The sequence below is a fragment of the Tamandua tetradactyla genome, chromosome 7, assembly GCF_023851605.1.
Source record: "Tamandua tetradactyla isolate mTamTet1 chromosome 7, mTamTet1.pri, whole genome shotgun sequence".
NCBI lineage: Eukaryota > Metazoa > Chordata > Mammalia > Pilosa > Myrmecophagidae > Tamandua > Tamandua tetradactyla.
In genome coordinates this window covers 151,662,434-151,678,860 of record NC_135333.1, presented here as the reverse complement: position 1 = coordinate 151,678,860, position 16,427 = coordinate 151,662,434, and the positions used below count along the sequence as shown (strand labels likewise).

The 16,427-nt window shown below is 34.4% G+C and overlaps 1 protein-coding gene across 1 annotated transcript in view; it reads right to left on the bottom strand.

Annotated features, from left to right (window-relative positions):
* Positions 1–7,458: 7,458 nt before the first annotated feature.
* The window catches only part of METTL25 (methyltransferase like 25), a 134,920-nt gene continuing 125,951 nt past the window's right edge, over positions 7,459–16,427 (bottom strand). Inside the window, exons 10-12 of the mRNA XM_077111528.1 lie at positions 12,487–12,561; positions 11,864–11,935; positions 7,459–7,743 (exon numbers count right to left, since the gene is read on the bottom strand). Coding sequence (XP_076967643.1) covers positions 7,651–7,743; positions 11,864–11,935; positions 12,487–12,561 — 240 coding nt within the window. The 3' untranslated portion in view covers positions 7,459–7,650. The remainder of the gene's footprint in view (positions 7,744–11,863; positions 11,936–12,486; positions 12,562–16,427) is intronic.

Sequence of the window (16,427 nt, the reverse complement as noted above, 5' to 3'; positions counted from 1 at the left end):
AATCACTTTAATATTCTGGATACTAGACCCTTATCTGATACATCATTTCAAATATTATCTCCCATCAGGTAGCTGCCTTTTTACTTTCTTGACAGAGTTCTTTGATGCACAAAAGTGTTTAATTATAAGGAGATTCTATTTATCTATTTCTTTCTTTAAAGCTCGTGCTTTGGGTGTAAGATCTAAGAGAATGCCTCCTATTACAAGTTTTGTAAGGTATTTCCCTACATTTTTTTTTCTAAAAGTTTTATCATTTTAGCTCTAATGTTAGGTCTTTGATCCATTTTGAGTTAATTTTTGTATAAGGTGTGAGATATGGATCCCCTTTCACAATCTTGCATATGGAAATCTAGTTGTCCAAGCATCATTTTTTGAAGAGACTATTCTGTTCCAGGTGAGTTGGCTTGACTGCCTTATCAAAGATCAATTGTCCATAGATGAGAGGGTCTAGATCTGAACACTCATTCAATTCCATTGGTCAGTATATATATCTTTATGCCAGTACCATGCTGTTCTGACCACTATAGCTTTGTATTATGCCTTAAAGCCAGGTAGTGTGAGATGTCTGACTTCATTTTGTTTCCTCAAGATATATTTAGGTATTCGGGGCATCCTGCCCTTCCAAATAAATTTGGTTATTTGTTTTCTATTTCTGCAGAGTAAGTTTTTGGGATTTTAATTGGCATTGCATTGATTCTATAAATCAATTTAGGTAGAATTGACATCTTAACTATATTTAGTCTCCTAATTCATGAATATGGTGTGCCGTTTCATTTATTAAGGTCTTCTGTGATTTCTTTAAGCAGTTTCTTGTAGTTTTTTTCATTTAGGACCTTTGTATCCTTAGCTAAATTTATTCCTAAATATTTTATTCTTTTGGTTGCAATTGTAAATGGCATTTTTTTCTTGATTTCCCCCTCAGATTGCCCATTACTACTGTATAGAAACACTACAAATTTTTGAGTGTTGATCTTGTAACCCATCACTTTGCTGTACTCATTTATTAGCTCTAGTAGTTTTACTGTGAATTTTTCCAGGTTTTTGACATATAGTATCATATCTCTGCAAATATGCAGAGATATGATACTATAAAAAAAAAGTGAGATATTTACTTTTTTCTTTCCAATTTTGATGCCTTGTATTTCTTTTTCTTGTCTAATTGCTCTGGCTAGAACTTCCGACACAATGTTCAATAACAATGGTGACAGTGGACATCTTTGTCTTGTTTCTGATCTTAGGGGGAAACCTTTCAGTCTTTTCCTGTTGAGGATGATGTTAGCTGTGGGTATTTCATATATTCCCTTTATCATGTTGAGGAAGATCCCTTCTATTCCTATTCTTTGATATGTTTTCATCAAGAAAGAATGTTGAATTTTTGTCAAATGCTTTTTTTTCTGCATCAATCTTACATTAATTGATTTTCTTATGTTGAATCATCCTTGCATACTTGGAATAAATCCCACTTGTTCATGCTGTATAATTCTTTTAATCTGCTGCTGGATTCGCTTTGCAAGAATTTTTTGAGGATTTTTGCACCTATATTCATTAAAGAGATTGGACTGTAATTTTCTTTTCTTGTAGTATCTTTGTCTGGCTTTGGAATGAGGGTGATGTTGGCTTCATAGAATAAGTTAGGTAGCGTTCCCTCCTCTTCAAGTTTTTTGAAGAGTTTGAGCAGTATTGGCACTAATTCTTTCTTGAATGCTTGGTAGAATTCACATGTGAAGTCATCTGATCCTGGATTTTTCTTTTTTGGGAGCTTCTTGATGAATGATTCAATTTCTTTACTTTTGATTGGTTTGCTGAAATTGTCTATTTCTTTTTGAGTCAATGTTGGCTGTTCATGCCTTTCTAGGAAGTTGTCCATTTCATCTACATTGTCTAGTTTAATAGCATAAAGTTGTTCATAGTATCCTCTCATTTCCTCCTTTATTTCTGCAGGATCAGTGGTTATGTCTCCTCTTTCACTTCTGATTTTATTTATTTGCATCCTCTCTATTTTTCTTTTTGTCAACCTTGCTAAGGTTCCATCAATTTTACTGATTTTCTGAAAGAATCAACTTCTGGTTTTGTTGATCTTCTTGATTGTTTTCATGTTCTCAATTTCATTTATTTCTGCTCTAATCTTCATTTGTTCTTTCCTTTTGCTTGCTTTGGGGTTAGTTTAATGTTTTTTTCTTGAGTTCTTCCAAGTGAACATTTTATCCCTCGATTTTTGCTCTTTCTTCTTTCTTTTTTTTTTACATGGGCAGGCACCGGGAATCAAACCCAGGTCCTCTGGCATGGCAGGCAAGCATTCTTGCCTGCTGAGCCACCGTGGCCTGCCCATCTTCTTTCTTGATACAGGCATTTAAGGCAATAAATTTCCCTCTTAGCACTGCCTTTGCTGCATCCTATTTATTTATTTATTTATTTATTTATTTAGGCATGGGCAAGCTCTGGTTATCTAAGCTGGGTCTCTGGCATGATAAGCAAGAATTCTGCCACTGAGCCACCATTGCACCACCCAGTATCCCACAAATTTTTTATACGTTGTGTTTTCATTTTCATTTGCATTGAGATACTCACTGACTTCTCTTGTAATTTCTTCCTTGACCCACTGGTTGTTTAAGCATATGTTGTTTAGCCTCCACATATTTGTGAATTTTCTGGCCCTCTGCCTGTTATTGATTTCCAACTTCATTCCTTTATAATCTGAGAAAGTGTTTTGTATGATTTTAATCTTTTAAAATTTATTGAGATTTGTGACCCAGCATATGGTCTATCCTTGAGAATGATCCATATGCATTTGAGAAAAAGTTGTATCCTGCTGTTGTGGGGTGTAACATTCTATAAATATCTGTTAAATCTATTTCCTTTATCATATTATTCAAATTCTCTGTTTCTTTATTGATCCTCAGTCTAGATGGTCTATCCATTGACGAGATCAGGGAACTGAAGTCTCCAACTATTATGACAGATGTGTCTGTTTCTCCTTTCAGTGTTTGCCTCATGTATTTTGGAGCACTCTGGCTTGGTGCATAAATATTTATGATTTTTATGTCTTCTTGTTGAATTTTTCCTTTTATTAATACATAGTGTCCTTCTTTGTCTCTTTTAATTGTTTATATTTGAAGTCTAATTTGTCAGATATGAATATGGCTACTTCTGCTCTTCTGTGATTGTTGTTTGCATGAAATATCTTTTCCCAATGTTTCACCTTCAACCTGTGTTTGTCCTTGGGTCTAGAATGCATCTCCTGTATACAGCTTACAATAGGGTCCTGCTTTTTAATCCATTCTGCCAGTCTATGTATTTTGATTGGGGAGTTTAAGCCATTAACATTTAGTGTTATTACTGTAAGGGCAGTACTTTCTTCTACCATTTTGTCTTTTGGATTTTATATCATATCTAATATTTTTTCTCTTTTTATCTTAGATGATAGTCTTCATTTCTGCACTCTTCTCCGCATCTCTCTCTCCTGTCCTCTGGTGCTCCGTTTAGTAGTTCTTGCAGAGCCAGTCGCTTGGTCACAAATTCTCTCAGTGATTTTTTGTCTGAAAATGTTTTCATTTCCCCCTCATTTTTGAAGGACAATTTTGCTGGATATAGACTTCTTGGTTGGCAGTTTTCTCTTTTAGATTCTTAAATATGTTATACCATTGTCTTCTTGCCTCCATGGTTTCTGTGGAGAAATCTACACATAATCTTATTGGGCTTCCCTTGTATGTGGTGGACTGCTTTCCTGTTGCTGTTTTCAAAATCCTCTCTTTCTCTTTGACATCTGATATTCTGAGTAGTAAGTGCCTTGAAGTATGTCTATTTGGATCTATTGTGTTTGGGGTATGCTGTAGTTCTTGGATCTGTAATTTTATGTCTTTCATAAGAGATGGGAAATTTTCAGTGATAATTTCCTCCATTAGTCTGTCTCCTCCTTTTTTTCTTATCTTCTCTTTCTGGCACATCCACAATGTATATATTCATGTGCTTCATGTTGTCATTCAATTCCCTGAGTCCCTGCTCATATTTTTCCATTCTTTCCTATTTTCTTTTGCTTATCAGATTTCAGATGTTCCATTCTCCAGCTCACTAGTCCTTTCTTCTGCCTCTTCAAATCTGTTGTAGGTTTCCATTGCTTTTTTCCATCTCTTCTACTGTGCCTTTAATTCCCATAAGTTCTGTGATTTGTTTTTTTAGACTTTTGATTTCTTCTTTTTGTTTGCTCATTGCTTTCTTTATATCCTCCCTCAACTTGATTTGATTTTTGATGAGATTTTCCATGTTTGTTCAAACATCCTGAATTAGTGTTTCAACTGCTATATCTTATGTGAATTGTTGGTTTGTTCCTTTAACTGGGCCACATCTTCAATTTTCCTAGTATGACTTGTTATTTTTTGCTGATGTCTAGGCAGTTGATTTCCTTAATTAGTTTATTCTGGAGATTCTTTTCACTCTTTTACCTAGGATTTTCTTGCTGGATGGCTTTGTTCTCTATCTGTTCTTTGACATTCAGTTCAGCTTATTCTAGACCTCTAGCATAGGTTTTTTTAATGGATCAGAATTTTTCAGTTCTTGTTTTGTTTCTTGCTCTGCCTATATGGGGCCTTATTTATTTATTTTTTCTTAGGAGGGTCTGCTTAGATATTACAGACCTCATCAGATTTTCCCAGATCAGACTGGCCTCCTCTCAGGGGGAAAGAGATGCCTGCATCAATTTTCCCTGAGGGTGAGACCCTGCAGGTTGACAGACTTTTCTATGATACCTTTAGACTCTGTTTTTCCTAACCTGCCCAGTATGTGGTGCTTGTCTGCTTGCAGCTTCCCACCAGCATAAACTGATATGGTAACTTTTTAACTTCAGCAGACTCTCCCTGCTGGGGGCATGGTCGAGACAAAGAAGAGGTTGTAGGCTGGCTTTAATTGCTTTGGTTTTCCAGTCCCTGGGGTCTGAACTCTGCAAGAGAGTTTCCACCTGAGTTGGGCCCCACCCCTCTCCTGGAGAAGGTACAGTCTCCAGGGAAATAATTCCTTTCACCTGATCAGTCTCTTTGTCTCCCAGACAAGCTTAATTCCACCCTTGCCTTGGGTAGTTGGAGCCTGAGAAGCCTTGCAGTTTTATCTAATGAGATGTTAAGTAGTAGAAACAAAGCAAAAAAAAAAAAAAAAGAACTTTTCAGAGCAGGACCCCCATTCCTCCAGGTTTGTTAATCAAGAGCTTAAGTTAGTATGTTGCTGTATGTATCTCCAGGTTCAGGTTCTATGTGCCCCCCCCACACCTTTTAGGGACCAGCTCTTTTCAATTAGTTTGTGCTGTATGATCAAAAAAAAAACCTTTTTTTTTTTTCCAGTCACCCCTGCCTCCCTCTGTGCTGAGGGCAAAAATTTCTAGTATCTTTAGCTCTTATTCGAGGTTTATCTGAGCTGTAGGCCTATTTTCAGTAATTAGTTAATTAATTCTGCAGGAGCTTGGTTGAGCTAAGCCCCTGTTGCTAGTAAAGTCTCTTTCCTTTCCCCTTTGGGAACCAGTCCATGGGAGAGGGGACCGCTTGGGGGACTTACTGTGTAGGGTCTCAGCTTGTCCAGACTGGTGTACATTGAATGTCCAGTCACTGATTGGCCCCAGCAGTTGTTCTGTACTGTTCCTGGCTATTTATTACTTGCTCTGGAGGACGACCTTTCTTTTTGTTTTTAATCACTGTTACTGGCTGCTAAAACCATTAAGAGAAAAGTTGATGGGTAACTTTACACTGTATAAATTAAGGTCACAATATCTGAAACCACTGATTCATCTTGTTATCACCAAATGTAGTGATATGCCTTGTGTGATGCAGCAGGTCACACATAACACTAAGTATGAAGTAATTTTGCCAAAGGTCAAACAAATGCACAACAACTCAAATATAATAAAGCTTCTAGAGCTAATTATTAGTTTACAGGAAATATTTGGGATAGACAGATGTATTAAATGGCACGCTGATAGCACAATTACATAAATCTGGAATTGAAAATTTTGTAGGATAAGTGACCTGGTTTCTTAAAAAAATTTTTACATGAAATAAAAGGGGGGGATTGTTTTATATTAAAATAAACTAAAGAGATAAATCAGCCAAATATAAATATGTGAACCCTTGCCTGGATTCTGAATTGACAAACAGATATAGAAGACTTTGAGTCAATCATGGAAATTTGAATGAGGACAAGTAATAGATATTACAACAGAAAAATTCTGAACTTTTATATACCAAAGTATTTACATGAAATGATAAATTGTCTGGAACTTGCTTTATAGTACTCCAACATAGGTGGGTGTGGGTGGAGAGTGTGCATTTGTGTGCCCATGTATGTACACAAGATTGGTAAAATGCTAATAATTGAAGCTTGTGATAAATACATGGGGATTCATTATACTCTACTGTCCATTTCTGGATATGTGTTAAATTTTCCAGTAAAAAGTTTTAAAAATGGCTTATATTTCCAGTATTGCACTAGCTATAAAAAGTACCTGATCATTTACATATAGAATGGCAGTAAGCTCAATATCATAACCCAAAGCAATATGATTATTCTTCTCATTTGTGGATAGACTCCAAATTTGCAAAGCAATTATGCTTTCTGCTTGGGAGAATTTTATGTAGTTTTTCTAGCTGAGAATCAAAGAGGCTTTATTCCAGCTGTCCAACCCTTCTGTGTGCATAAGAAACCCCAAGCTTTCTGCTATTGAATCACACTAGGAAGAGTGTTGGCCTTCTCCCATTCACTCTAGATTTACTCAGATTTTTTTTTTTTACACAGCTCAAGGTAATTCCATTAAATGCCAACTCATTATTTTAGTAAAAACAGCCACAAGAATCCTTAACGTGAATATCTCACTTATAAGATGCACATTCCTGAAGTCTCCCTCCAAAGCAGAAGAATTCTTAAAGGCCATAGAATATTCTATGTAACTTAGCTTGTGACAGAGTGCAAAATGTGCTTTCTATTAGTCACTTTTTATCTGGCCTGGTTCTTGAGCATTGCTTCTCTTTGTGGATTTTTCCCAGTTGGTAACATAAAATCCTTCCAAAATGTGGAGGAAAATGCAAATGACCTTCCATCTACACCTACATCTTTTCATTTGTTTTTAAGTCATCAAAAGTCAAAATGTGATGTAGCGGGTGGGCCGCGGTGGCTCAGCGGGCAAAGTGCTTGCCTGCTATGCCGGAGGACCTCGGTTCGATTCCCGGCCCCAGCCCATGTAACAAAAACGGAGAAACAGAATACAATAAAACAAGAAAATGTTTAAAAATGTTTCCCTTTCTTCCTTCCTTCCTTCCTTCTATCCTTCCTTCCTTCTCTCTGTCTTTAAAAAAAAAAAAAAAAAAAAAAATGTGATGTAGCATATAGCTAATATTGAACTAGAAACAAGACACATTATAATGCCCTACTGACATACTAACTCAGGAAAGCAGACCAACTCTTTTATACAATTTTTTTATTGGTTCTCATTTTATTAATGTATGCTTTGACAATGGAAAAATGGACTGGCATTTTGTTGTTAGCCATTATTTTATTATTTAAAATATATATAATTTTCAAATAGTTACATAATGAAATTGATGCTTAGAAAAGAGGTATTACCAACAGATTCCACCTATTGATGGGATACATCCAATAACTTGCTTCAAGTTGAAATCATTGCTGCTTTTTTAGAGCAATAATAGCATAACATCTGGGAGATTTCACAGGGTCAAACAACTTCACAAGTGCAGACCATGCAATGTCTTCCTGAAAATGATAAATTATTTAGATATATAAGAGTTTGTTAAAGAAAAAAGGAGAGGTGAAAGAGTCAGACTATATATTGTAATATACAGGCATACCTCAGAGATATTGCAGGTTTGGTTCCAAACTATAGCAATATAGTGAAAATTACAAATAAAGTCACATGAAGTTTTAAATTTCCCTGTGCATATAAAAGTTGTTTATACTGTACTGTAGTCGATTAACTATGTAATAGCATTATGTCTAAAAAAAAAACTATGTCTATACCTTATTTACAAAATTCTTTATTACTAAAAAATGCTAACCATCATCTGAGCTTCCAGCGAGCTGTAATCTTTTTGCTACCTTAATGTTAATGGCTACTGACTGATCAGGGTGTTGGTTGGTGAAGGCTGAAGTGGCTATGGCAATTTCCTAAAATAAGTTTACCATATCAATTGATTCTTCCTTTCATGAAAGATTTCTCTGTAGTATGTGATGCTGTTTAATAGCATTTCACCACAGTAGAAGGTCATTCAAAATGGAGTCAATTATTTCAAAGCTGGCTGCTACTGTATCAACTAATTTTATGTACTACTCTAACTCCTTTGCTATCATTTCAACAACGTTCACCCAGCATCTTCACCAGGAGACGATTCCAACTCAAGAAACCACTTTTTTTTTACTGATTTCATAAGAGCAACTCTCATTTATTGAAGTTTTACATGAAATTGCAGTAATTTAGTCATGTCTCCAGGCTCCACTTCTAATTCTAGTTCTCTTGCTATTTTCACAACATTTGCAACTACTTCCTCCAATGAAGTTTTGAGCCATTCAAAGTCATCCATGAGGACTGGAACTAATTTCTTCTGAACTCCTATTACTGTTGATATTTTGACTTCCTCTCATGACTCATGAGTGTTCTTAATGGCATCTAGAATGGTGAATCCTTTCCAGAAGGTCCTAAACTTACTTTGCCCAGACCTATCAGTGGAATCACTACCTATGGCAGCTATAGCCTTAAAACATGTATTTCTTCAATAAGACTTACAGTTAAAATTACTCCTTGATCCATGAGCTGCAGAATGGATGTTATGTTAGCAGGCATGAAAACAACATTCATCTCATATATCTCCATCAGAGCTCTTGGGTGAACAGGTGCATTGTCAATGAGCAGTAATATTTTGAAAGGATTCTTTTTTTCTGATCAATAGATCTCAGCAGTGGGCTTCAAATATTCAGTACGCCATGCTGTAAACAGCTGTACTATCATGCAGGCTTCACTGTTCCATATAAAGAACACAGCCAGAGTAGTTTAGCATAATTCTTAAGAGCCCTCGGATTTTCAAAATGGTAAATGAGCAATGGCTTCAACTTGAAATCACCAATGGCATTCACCTCTAAAAAGAGAGTCAGCCTATTCTTTAAAACTTTGAAGCAAGGCACTGACATCTCCTTTCTAGGCATGAAAGTTCTAGATGGCATCTTCTTCCAACATAAGGCTGTTGCACCTATAGAGAAAATCTGTTGTGTAGTGTAGCTACCTTCATCAATTATCTTAGCTTAATCTTCTGGATAGCTTGCTGCTTCACCTTATAGTTTTATGTTTTGGGGCCAGCTTGTTTCCTTAAACTTCATGAACCAACTTCTGCTGGCTTTAGACTTTTCTTTTGTAATTTCCTCATGTCTCTCAGCCTTCATGCAATTGAAGAGAGTTAGGACATTTCTCTGGATTAGGTTTAGGCTTGAGGGAATGTTATGGCTGGTTTGATCTTCTATTCAGACCACTAAAACTTTCTCCATATTAGCAATGGGGATGTTTTGCTTTCTTTTCATTTATGTGTTCACTGGAGCAGCACTTTTAATTTCCTTCAAGAACTTTTTCCCTCGCATTCACAACTTGCTTAACTGGCACAAGAGGCCTAGCTTTCATGCCATCTGGACTTCTGATATACCTTCCTCACTAAGCTTCATCATTTCTAGCTTTTGATTTAAAGTGAGATATGTGTAACTCTTCCTTTCACATAAACACTTGGAGGCGATTGTAGGGTTATTAATTGGCCTAATTTCAATACTGTTGAATTTTAGGGAATAGGGAGGCCCAGGGAGAGAGAGAGAGGCAGGAGAAGAGCTGGTTGGTAGAGCAGTCAGTACACACACAACTTTTACCGATTAAATTTGTTGTCTTATATGGGCATGGTGGCACCCCAAAACAATTACAACAATAACATCAAAGATCACAGACCACCATAGCTGATACAATAATGAAAAAGTTTGAAATACTGTGAGAATTAACAAAACGTGACCCAGAGACATGAAGTGAGCACAGACTGTTGGAAAAATGGTGCCGAAAGACTTGCTTGATACAGGGTTGCCACAGACCTTCAATATGTGAAAAAACGGAATATTTGTGAAGTGCAATAAAGCGAAGCGCAATAAAATGAGGTATGCCTGTAAACTACAGAAATAACAAACCGTGTAAAACTATTCTTTCTGGAATAAAATGAACTTTTACTGCAAAAATGAAAAAGCTAAAAGTTATTTACACATTTCTTAGATCTTTCTACCTGATATTTCCCTTCATCAAATGACATGGGGAGGGGTTTCTTTCAGAAGTTATCAAAGGAAAGACAGATGGTGGAATGGGCATTCTCAAATACTGCTAGAGGATATATAAATTAGTATAACCATTATGGAAATATATCTCAAAACTGTTGATAAAGGGGTATATCCTTTATTTAGCAGTTTCACCTTCAGGAATTCATGCTGAGGAAATAAAGATGTATACAAAGAGTGAACTACAGTGAGGTTATTCATTCCTTTGATTGTGAAAAACTAAAAATGGCCAACAACAATTGGGTATCAGTTAAACAATTATATGATGGACATTATTTATTTTCTGCAGCATATTTAATGAGATGGGAAAATTCTAAAATATATCCCATAAAACAAATAACTTGGATGTAAATTGCTTTTATATATTAGAAAGAAGCACTAAAAGTACACAAAAAATTGAGTAGTTAATACTGAAAGGTGGGATTGTGGTTACTTTTAATTTTCTTCTTTTATACTTTTTCTTTACTTTGGAAATTTTCTACTATAAATATGTATTATTTATAATAATAAACATTTTAAATTCTAAAATTAACATTTAAATGATTATCATCACTTCATTACCAATCTATTAATTTTCTTGCATACCATTTCCTGTCAATTGTACTTAGGTCAATAATCTGAGTTGAAAAGGAAAACAAGTATCCCTTTGGTAAAACCGGCCTGATTCTGTCACCTACCAACTAGGGAATCAAAGCTCTTCAATAATGTTGAGTAAGTTGGCAGCTAGGGAAAATAAACAACTATTAAAACATTAAAAAATTTCCTTTCATGAAAATACCAATTATAATAGAAGCAAACATTTATTATAATCTATTTGTTGGATTATAAATAAAATAAACTTGATAAATTATAAGTAAAATAAAATTGATAAATTGAAGGATTTATAGCAGATACTTAAGGCTGTACCCACTAATGTGTTTAATTTTAAAAGGTCATAAAACTTGATCTTGACCACAGCTCAGAGGAGAAAATGTGAAAAATATTTTCCCTAAAGATAACAAAAAAGACAATATTTTTGTCATTTAAACAAAGATAAAATAACTAATGTTTATTGTGAAAAAACAAGCAATCTTCATTGGTCAGAAAGAAGTTTCTATACTGCAGTGTGCACATGTCTAAAGATCTGAAAGTGAATTCTAAGGCAAAGTCCTACAAAATGAAGTATATATATATATATATATATATATATACATCTTTTATATTGAATCTTTATTAATTTTAGCTGTACACTATCTCATCACATATGGCATTTTGTATTTGCTATCTGCTGAAGAGTAATTATCACGCAAGTAAAAGAATAAACTATTTTAGCAGCTTTGCTGAAAACCTATTTTAGCAGCTTTGCTGAAAACATCTGCTATACATATGTTTACGTATTTAAAAAGAGATGGAGTGAATACTTAGACTGAAAATATAATAAGAAAAATTATCTTTCTACTTTTGTGTGAAAGAAAATTAGAGATAAATGAATCAATATTTCTGGATTTAAAAAATATTTGTTATACATTTTAATAATAAAATCATTTACCTGTTCTTTCAGGTAGCAAAGTCGATCCAGAAGAATCAATGCCTCTATACAAGGAGCTAGAACAACTTTCAACTAAAAGAAAGAATAAGATGGGATAGCAGCCACTTAAAAAAACAGATTATTTCCTTAACACTCATATTTTAAAAAAATGTATCTAGAAAACTTTATATAGGTGTAAATCTCCAGTAATCAGTGTACATTTTCAGAAAATGAATACTGCAGAGATCCAAATGTTTTTTTAAAAATAGGAATGTCCTTTAAATTACTTTGAAGTTTAATCTAACAAGCAATTATACATGTGATAGAAAGGTTTTAAATGGGCACCAGGAATGAAATTCATTAAAAGGAGTGCTTGTGAAATAACTGCATCGAGACCACTGTGTTCAAAGAACTCCGAAACTTCTTGCAGGGCACTTATAACACACTTTAAGAGAAATCTACCATGTCTGCTCTTTATTACATTAGTGACACCTAATATAGTTCTAAAATAGGAAATGATCCAAATAGGTTTTTACATTAAGGGAATAACAACATAGATTGATTGGCCCCATAATACAATTTAATAGAGTCATATTCAAGTCTAGCAAAATATCCAATTTAATATGTTTAATTCTGAGATTTACCATATTAAAAGCTTCCAGCTCATTCATTCTAGGCTTGTATTTCTCATAGTAGTCCATTATAATTTTTTCTGGCATCTTCAAGACAAAAAACAACAATAATAAATTCAATAGTTAAAAATAAGCATATTTTCTTAATCAATATTCTTAAAGTAAAATAGACATTAAAACAATTTAAAATAATCTCAGGTGTCTGAAGAGTTCTAAGGATATTCATGAAGCAAGTCAAATAACTGAATTCTTTTACGTAAATCTTCTGCAATGATAAAGGTTTTTCAAAATATAAATAACATGACTAGCAACATCCTATTAATCATATTTCAATACATAGTGATAAAACATTTACTTTCACTTGCTACTATTCTTGGGGCATATAATAGGATAACTACTGAATAAAATTAAAATCTAAAACTATATATCCGACAGAATAATTTAAGGGGAACATAACACAATAATGACATATGATCATTTTTAAGGTAATGTCCTTTTCCACCCATTTAACAAATTTACCAAAAAGCACTTTGTGATGTTTTCCTAAAACATATGTTGTCCATTGCATGCTGGACCCTTGTGGTTAGCAAGTGATTTTCTAGTGTACTTACGTGTTTCTGCTCCTGTAAATTGAGCTTTATACTTATTGAGTGAATTGTGTTTGTTTCTAAACTTACATCAGTTAAATTATTGTAATGATAAAATAAATATTATATAATCAATGAAATATGAATGCAAAAGGAAAAGCTGTTGTCATAAATTGAACGCCTTTGTCAAAGGTGTGGTAAAGAAAAGTAGCCAGAAGAAATTGCTGTCAAATTACATGTGGTCACATGGTAGCATTCCATACATACTGTTTTACTTTTTCTGTTTTTAAACTTAAATAAGATTTAAAAATTCATAGTGTACATTTGGTCACAATTTTTATTAGCTTGGAGCTAAAATTTTTGTGGTTAATGTTTTTTTGGAATGTGTTCAATTCTTTCTTTTTTTTCTCCCCTTTAGTACTGAATTATGCAGATTACCCTTTTCCCTTTTAAAAAAAAAATGTTCAACTTTGAGTTGAATGAACGCCCCTGGACCAAATTCTTGCAGTAGAGTGTATTAGGCGGGTTCCAAGCCTGCACTTCAAGTCAACAAAAATTCTCATCATTCAAACTGTGTGTTCATGCGTGAATTACAGCCTTTAGGTTTTACTTCTCTCCTGATATCAGAGATCAGTAGCTGTAACACAACTCACAACTCAATTTTTTCTCCATCCTGCCTCACCAGCATACTGCTTCCTACAAACATGGTTTTTCAATGTGATTCTTTGTGTTCTTTAATATTCTCTGTTTCTTTGTGACAAACTGGGAAGCACAATCCTGGACATCAGTTGTATTTGTTCCAGATCAGGAATGGCTGACTTTGATTTTGCTCCTCAGGATATGTTACTTTACAGAAGTGTGTTCTGTTGATTTTGTCTGAGAGTTGTAACACTGGAAATTTTCTCTTTGCATCTTCTAGCATCCCACTTTAACCTTCATTATATTTCATAATACACATGGTTAGCATTTGAAATGTTCTCTGATTTTATCAAAGAGAAAGTCTGTGCTTCTGTTCTCATTCTAATTATTGCTTTTGTGTGACTTTGGAGAGACAAAAGTGAGATCATCTTTTTTCTCCTAGTTAAAAAAATGGAAGTCTACTGATAAACTTTAAGTGAACCTAAGCTGGAAACTGTGGACTGTGCATTGTGGGTATGCTAGATGCGCTAATACCAAGTTAGGACTCCAAATAGTGAAATGGTGTGCGAACAGGTTTGCATAAACAGTGGTCTGGCTCTTATACCAAAAATTTGATGAATAAAAGTATATGTATGGTTTTAAGTGAAAATTCAATGTTTAATGTATGATTCCATGCTTTAATCAACTTTTTAAATCAAATACTCACTTACCATTCTCATCAGATTAGATCACAGAGCTTAGATGAAAATTTTAAAAGCACTGATTCATTTTTTTTTTGTATGCTGTGTGGCGTGGTCACATTTCATTCTTTTTTCCATGTGAGTATCCTATTATTGCCGCACCATTTGTTGAATTTTTTTTTTTTTTTTTTTTTTTTGCGGGGGTGGGGGAGTGCATGGACTGGATATCACACCCGGGTCTCCGACATGGCAGGCCAGAATTCTACCACTGAACTACCCTTCACCCCCTATGCCATTTAATTTTAACATCAATCTGAAGATACTTATACTCATGATTTCATGTTATAGATGAAGTTATTACATACTAAAACCAGTGAGAGCCTAGGCAGGCCAACTTGAGAAAAAGGAAGGTATCAAAACAGAGGCACTGCCCAGTCCAGATTATACTTAAGCAAGAAAATAAATAGAAACTTACAAGTTGAAAATGCACACTGAATGGTATCTGGGAGTATCTTTTCAGGTGCTCTTTAGCCATTTGTATTTTCTCTTTGGAAAAATGTCTATTCAACTCTTTTGGATTGCTAAAGTTTTTATAATTGAGTTGTAGGATTTCTTTATATATTCTGGATATTAAACCTTTATCAAATATATGGTTTCCAAACATTTTCTCCCATTGAGTAGACTACCTTTTCACTTTCTTTACAGTCCCGTGAAGCACAAAAGTATTCAATTTTGAGGACGTCCCATTTGTCCATATGTTCTTTGATTGTTCATGTTTTGGGTGTAAACTCTAAGAAACTATCACCTACCACAAGATCTTCAAGATCTTCCCTACATTTTCTACCAGTAGATTTTCTACCTGAATGTTATATTTAGGTTTTTGATCCATTTTGAGTAAATTTTTGTATATGGTGTGAGATAGGGGTTCTCTTACATTCTTTTGAGTATGAATATCCAGTTCTCCCAGCAGCATTTGTTGAAGAGATTATTCTGTCCCATTTGAGTGGATTTGGCAGCCTTGTCAAAAGTAAATTGACCAGAGATGTGAGGGTTTCTGAACTCTTAATTTGACCCCATTGGTCAATATATCTATTTTTATGTCACTGTAGCTTTGTAATATGCATTAAAATCAGGAAGTATGAGTCCTCCCACTTCATTCTTCTTTTTTGAGATATTTTTGGCAATGCAGGGCCCTGTACCCTTCCATGTAAATTTGATAATTGGCTTTTTCATTTCTGCAAAGTCGGCCACTGAAATTTTTTTGTGTGTGTGTGAGTGTGGGGATTTCTTCTTTTTTTTTTTATTAATTAACGGAAAAAAAGAAATTAACCCAACATTTAGAAATCATACCATTCTACATATGCAATCAGTAATTCTTAACATCATCACATAGATGCATGATCATCGTTTCTTAGTACATTTGCATCGGTTTAGAAGAACTAGCAACACAACAGAAAAAGATATAGAATGTTAATATAGAGAAAAGAAATAAAAGTAATAATAATAGTAAAAAAAAAAAACAAAAAAAACACCTATAGCTCAGATGCAGCTTCATTCAGTGTTTTAACATGATTACTTTACAATTAGGTATTATTGTGCTGTCCATTTTTGAGTTTTTGTATCTAGTCCTGTTGCACAGTCTGTATCCCTTCAGCTCCAATTACCCATTATCTTACCCTGTTTCTAAATCCTGCTGGACTCTGTTACCAATGACATATTCCAAGTTTATTCTCGAATGTCCGTTCACATCAGTGGGACCATACAGTATTTGTCCTTTAGTTTTTGGCTAGACTCACTCAGGATAATGTTCTCTAGGTCCATCCATGTTATTACATGCTTCATAAGTTTATCCTGTCTTAAAGCTGCATAGTATTCCATCGTATGTATATACCACAGTTCGTTTAGCCACTCGTCTGTTGATGGAGATTTTGGCTGTTTCTATCTCTTTGCAATTGTAAATAATGCTGCTATAAACATTGGTGTGCAAATGTCCGTTTGTGTCTTTGCCCTTGAGTCCTTTGAGTAGATACCTAGCAATGGTATTGCT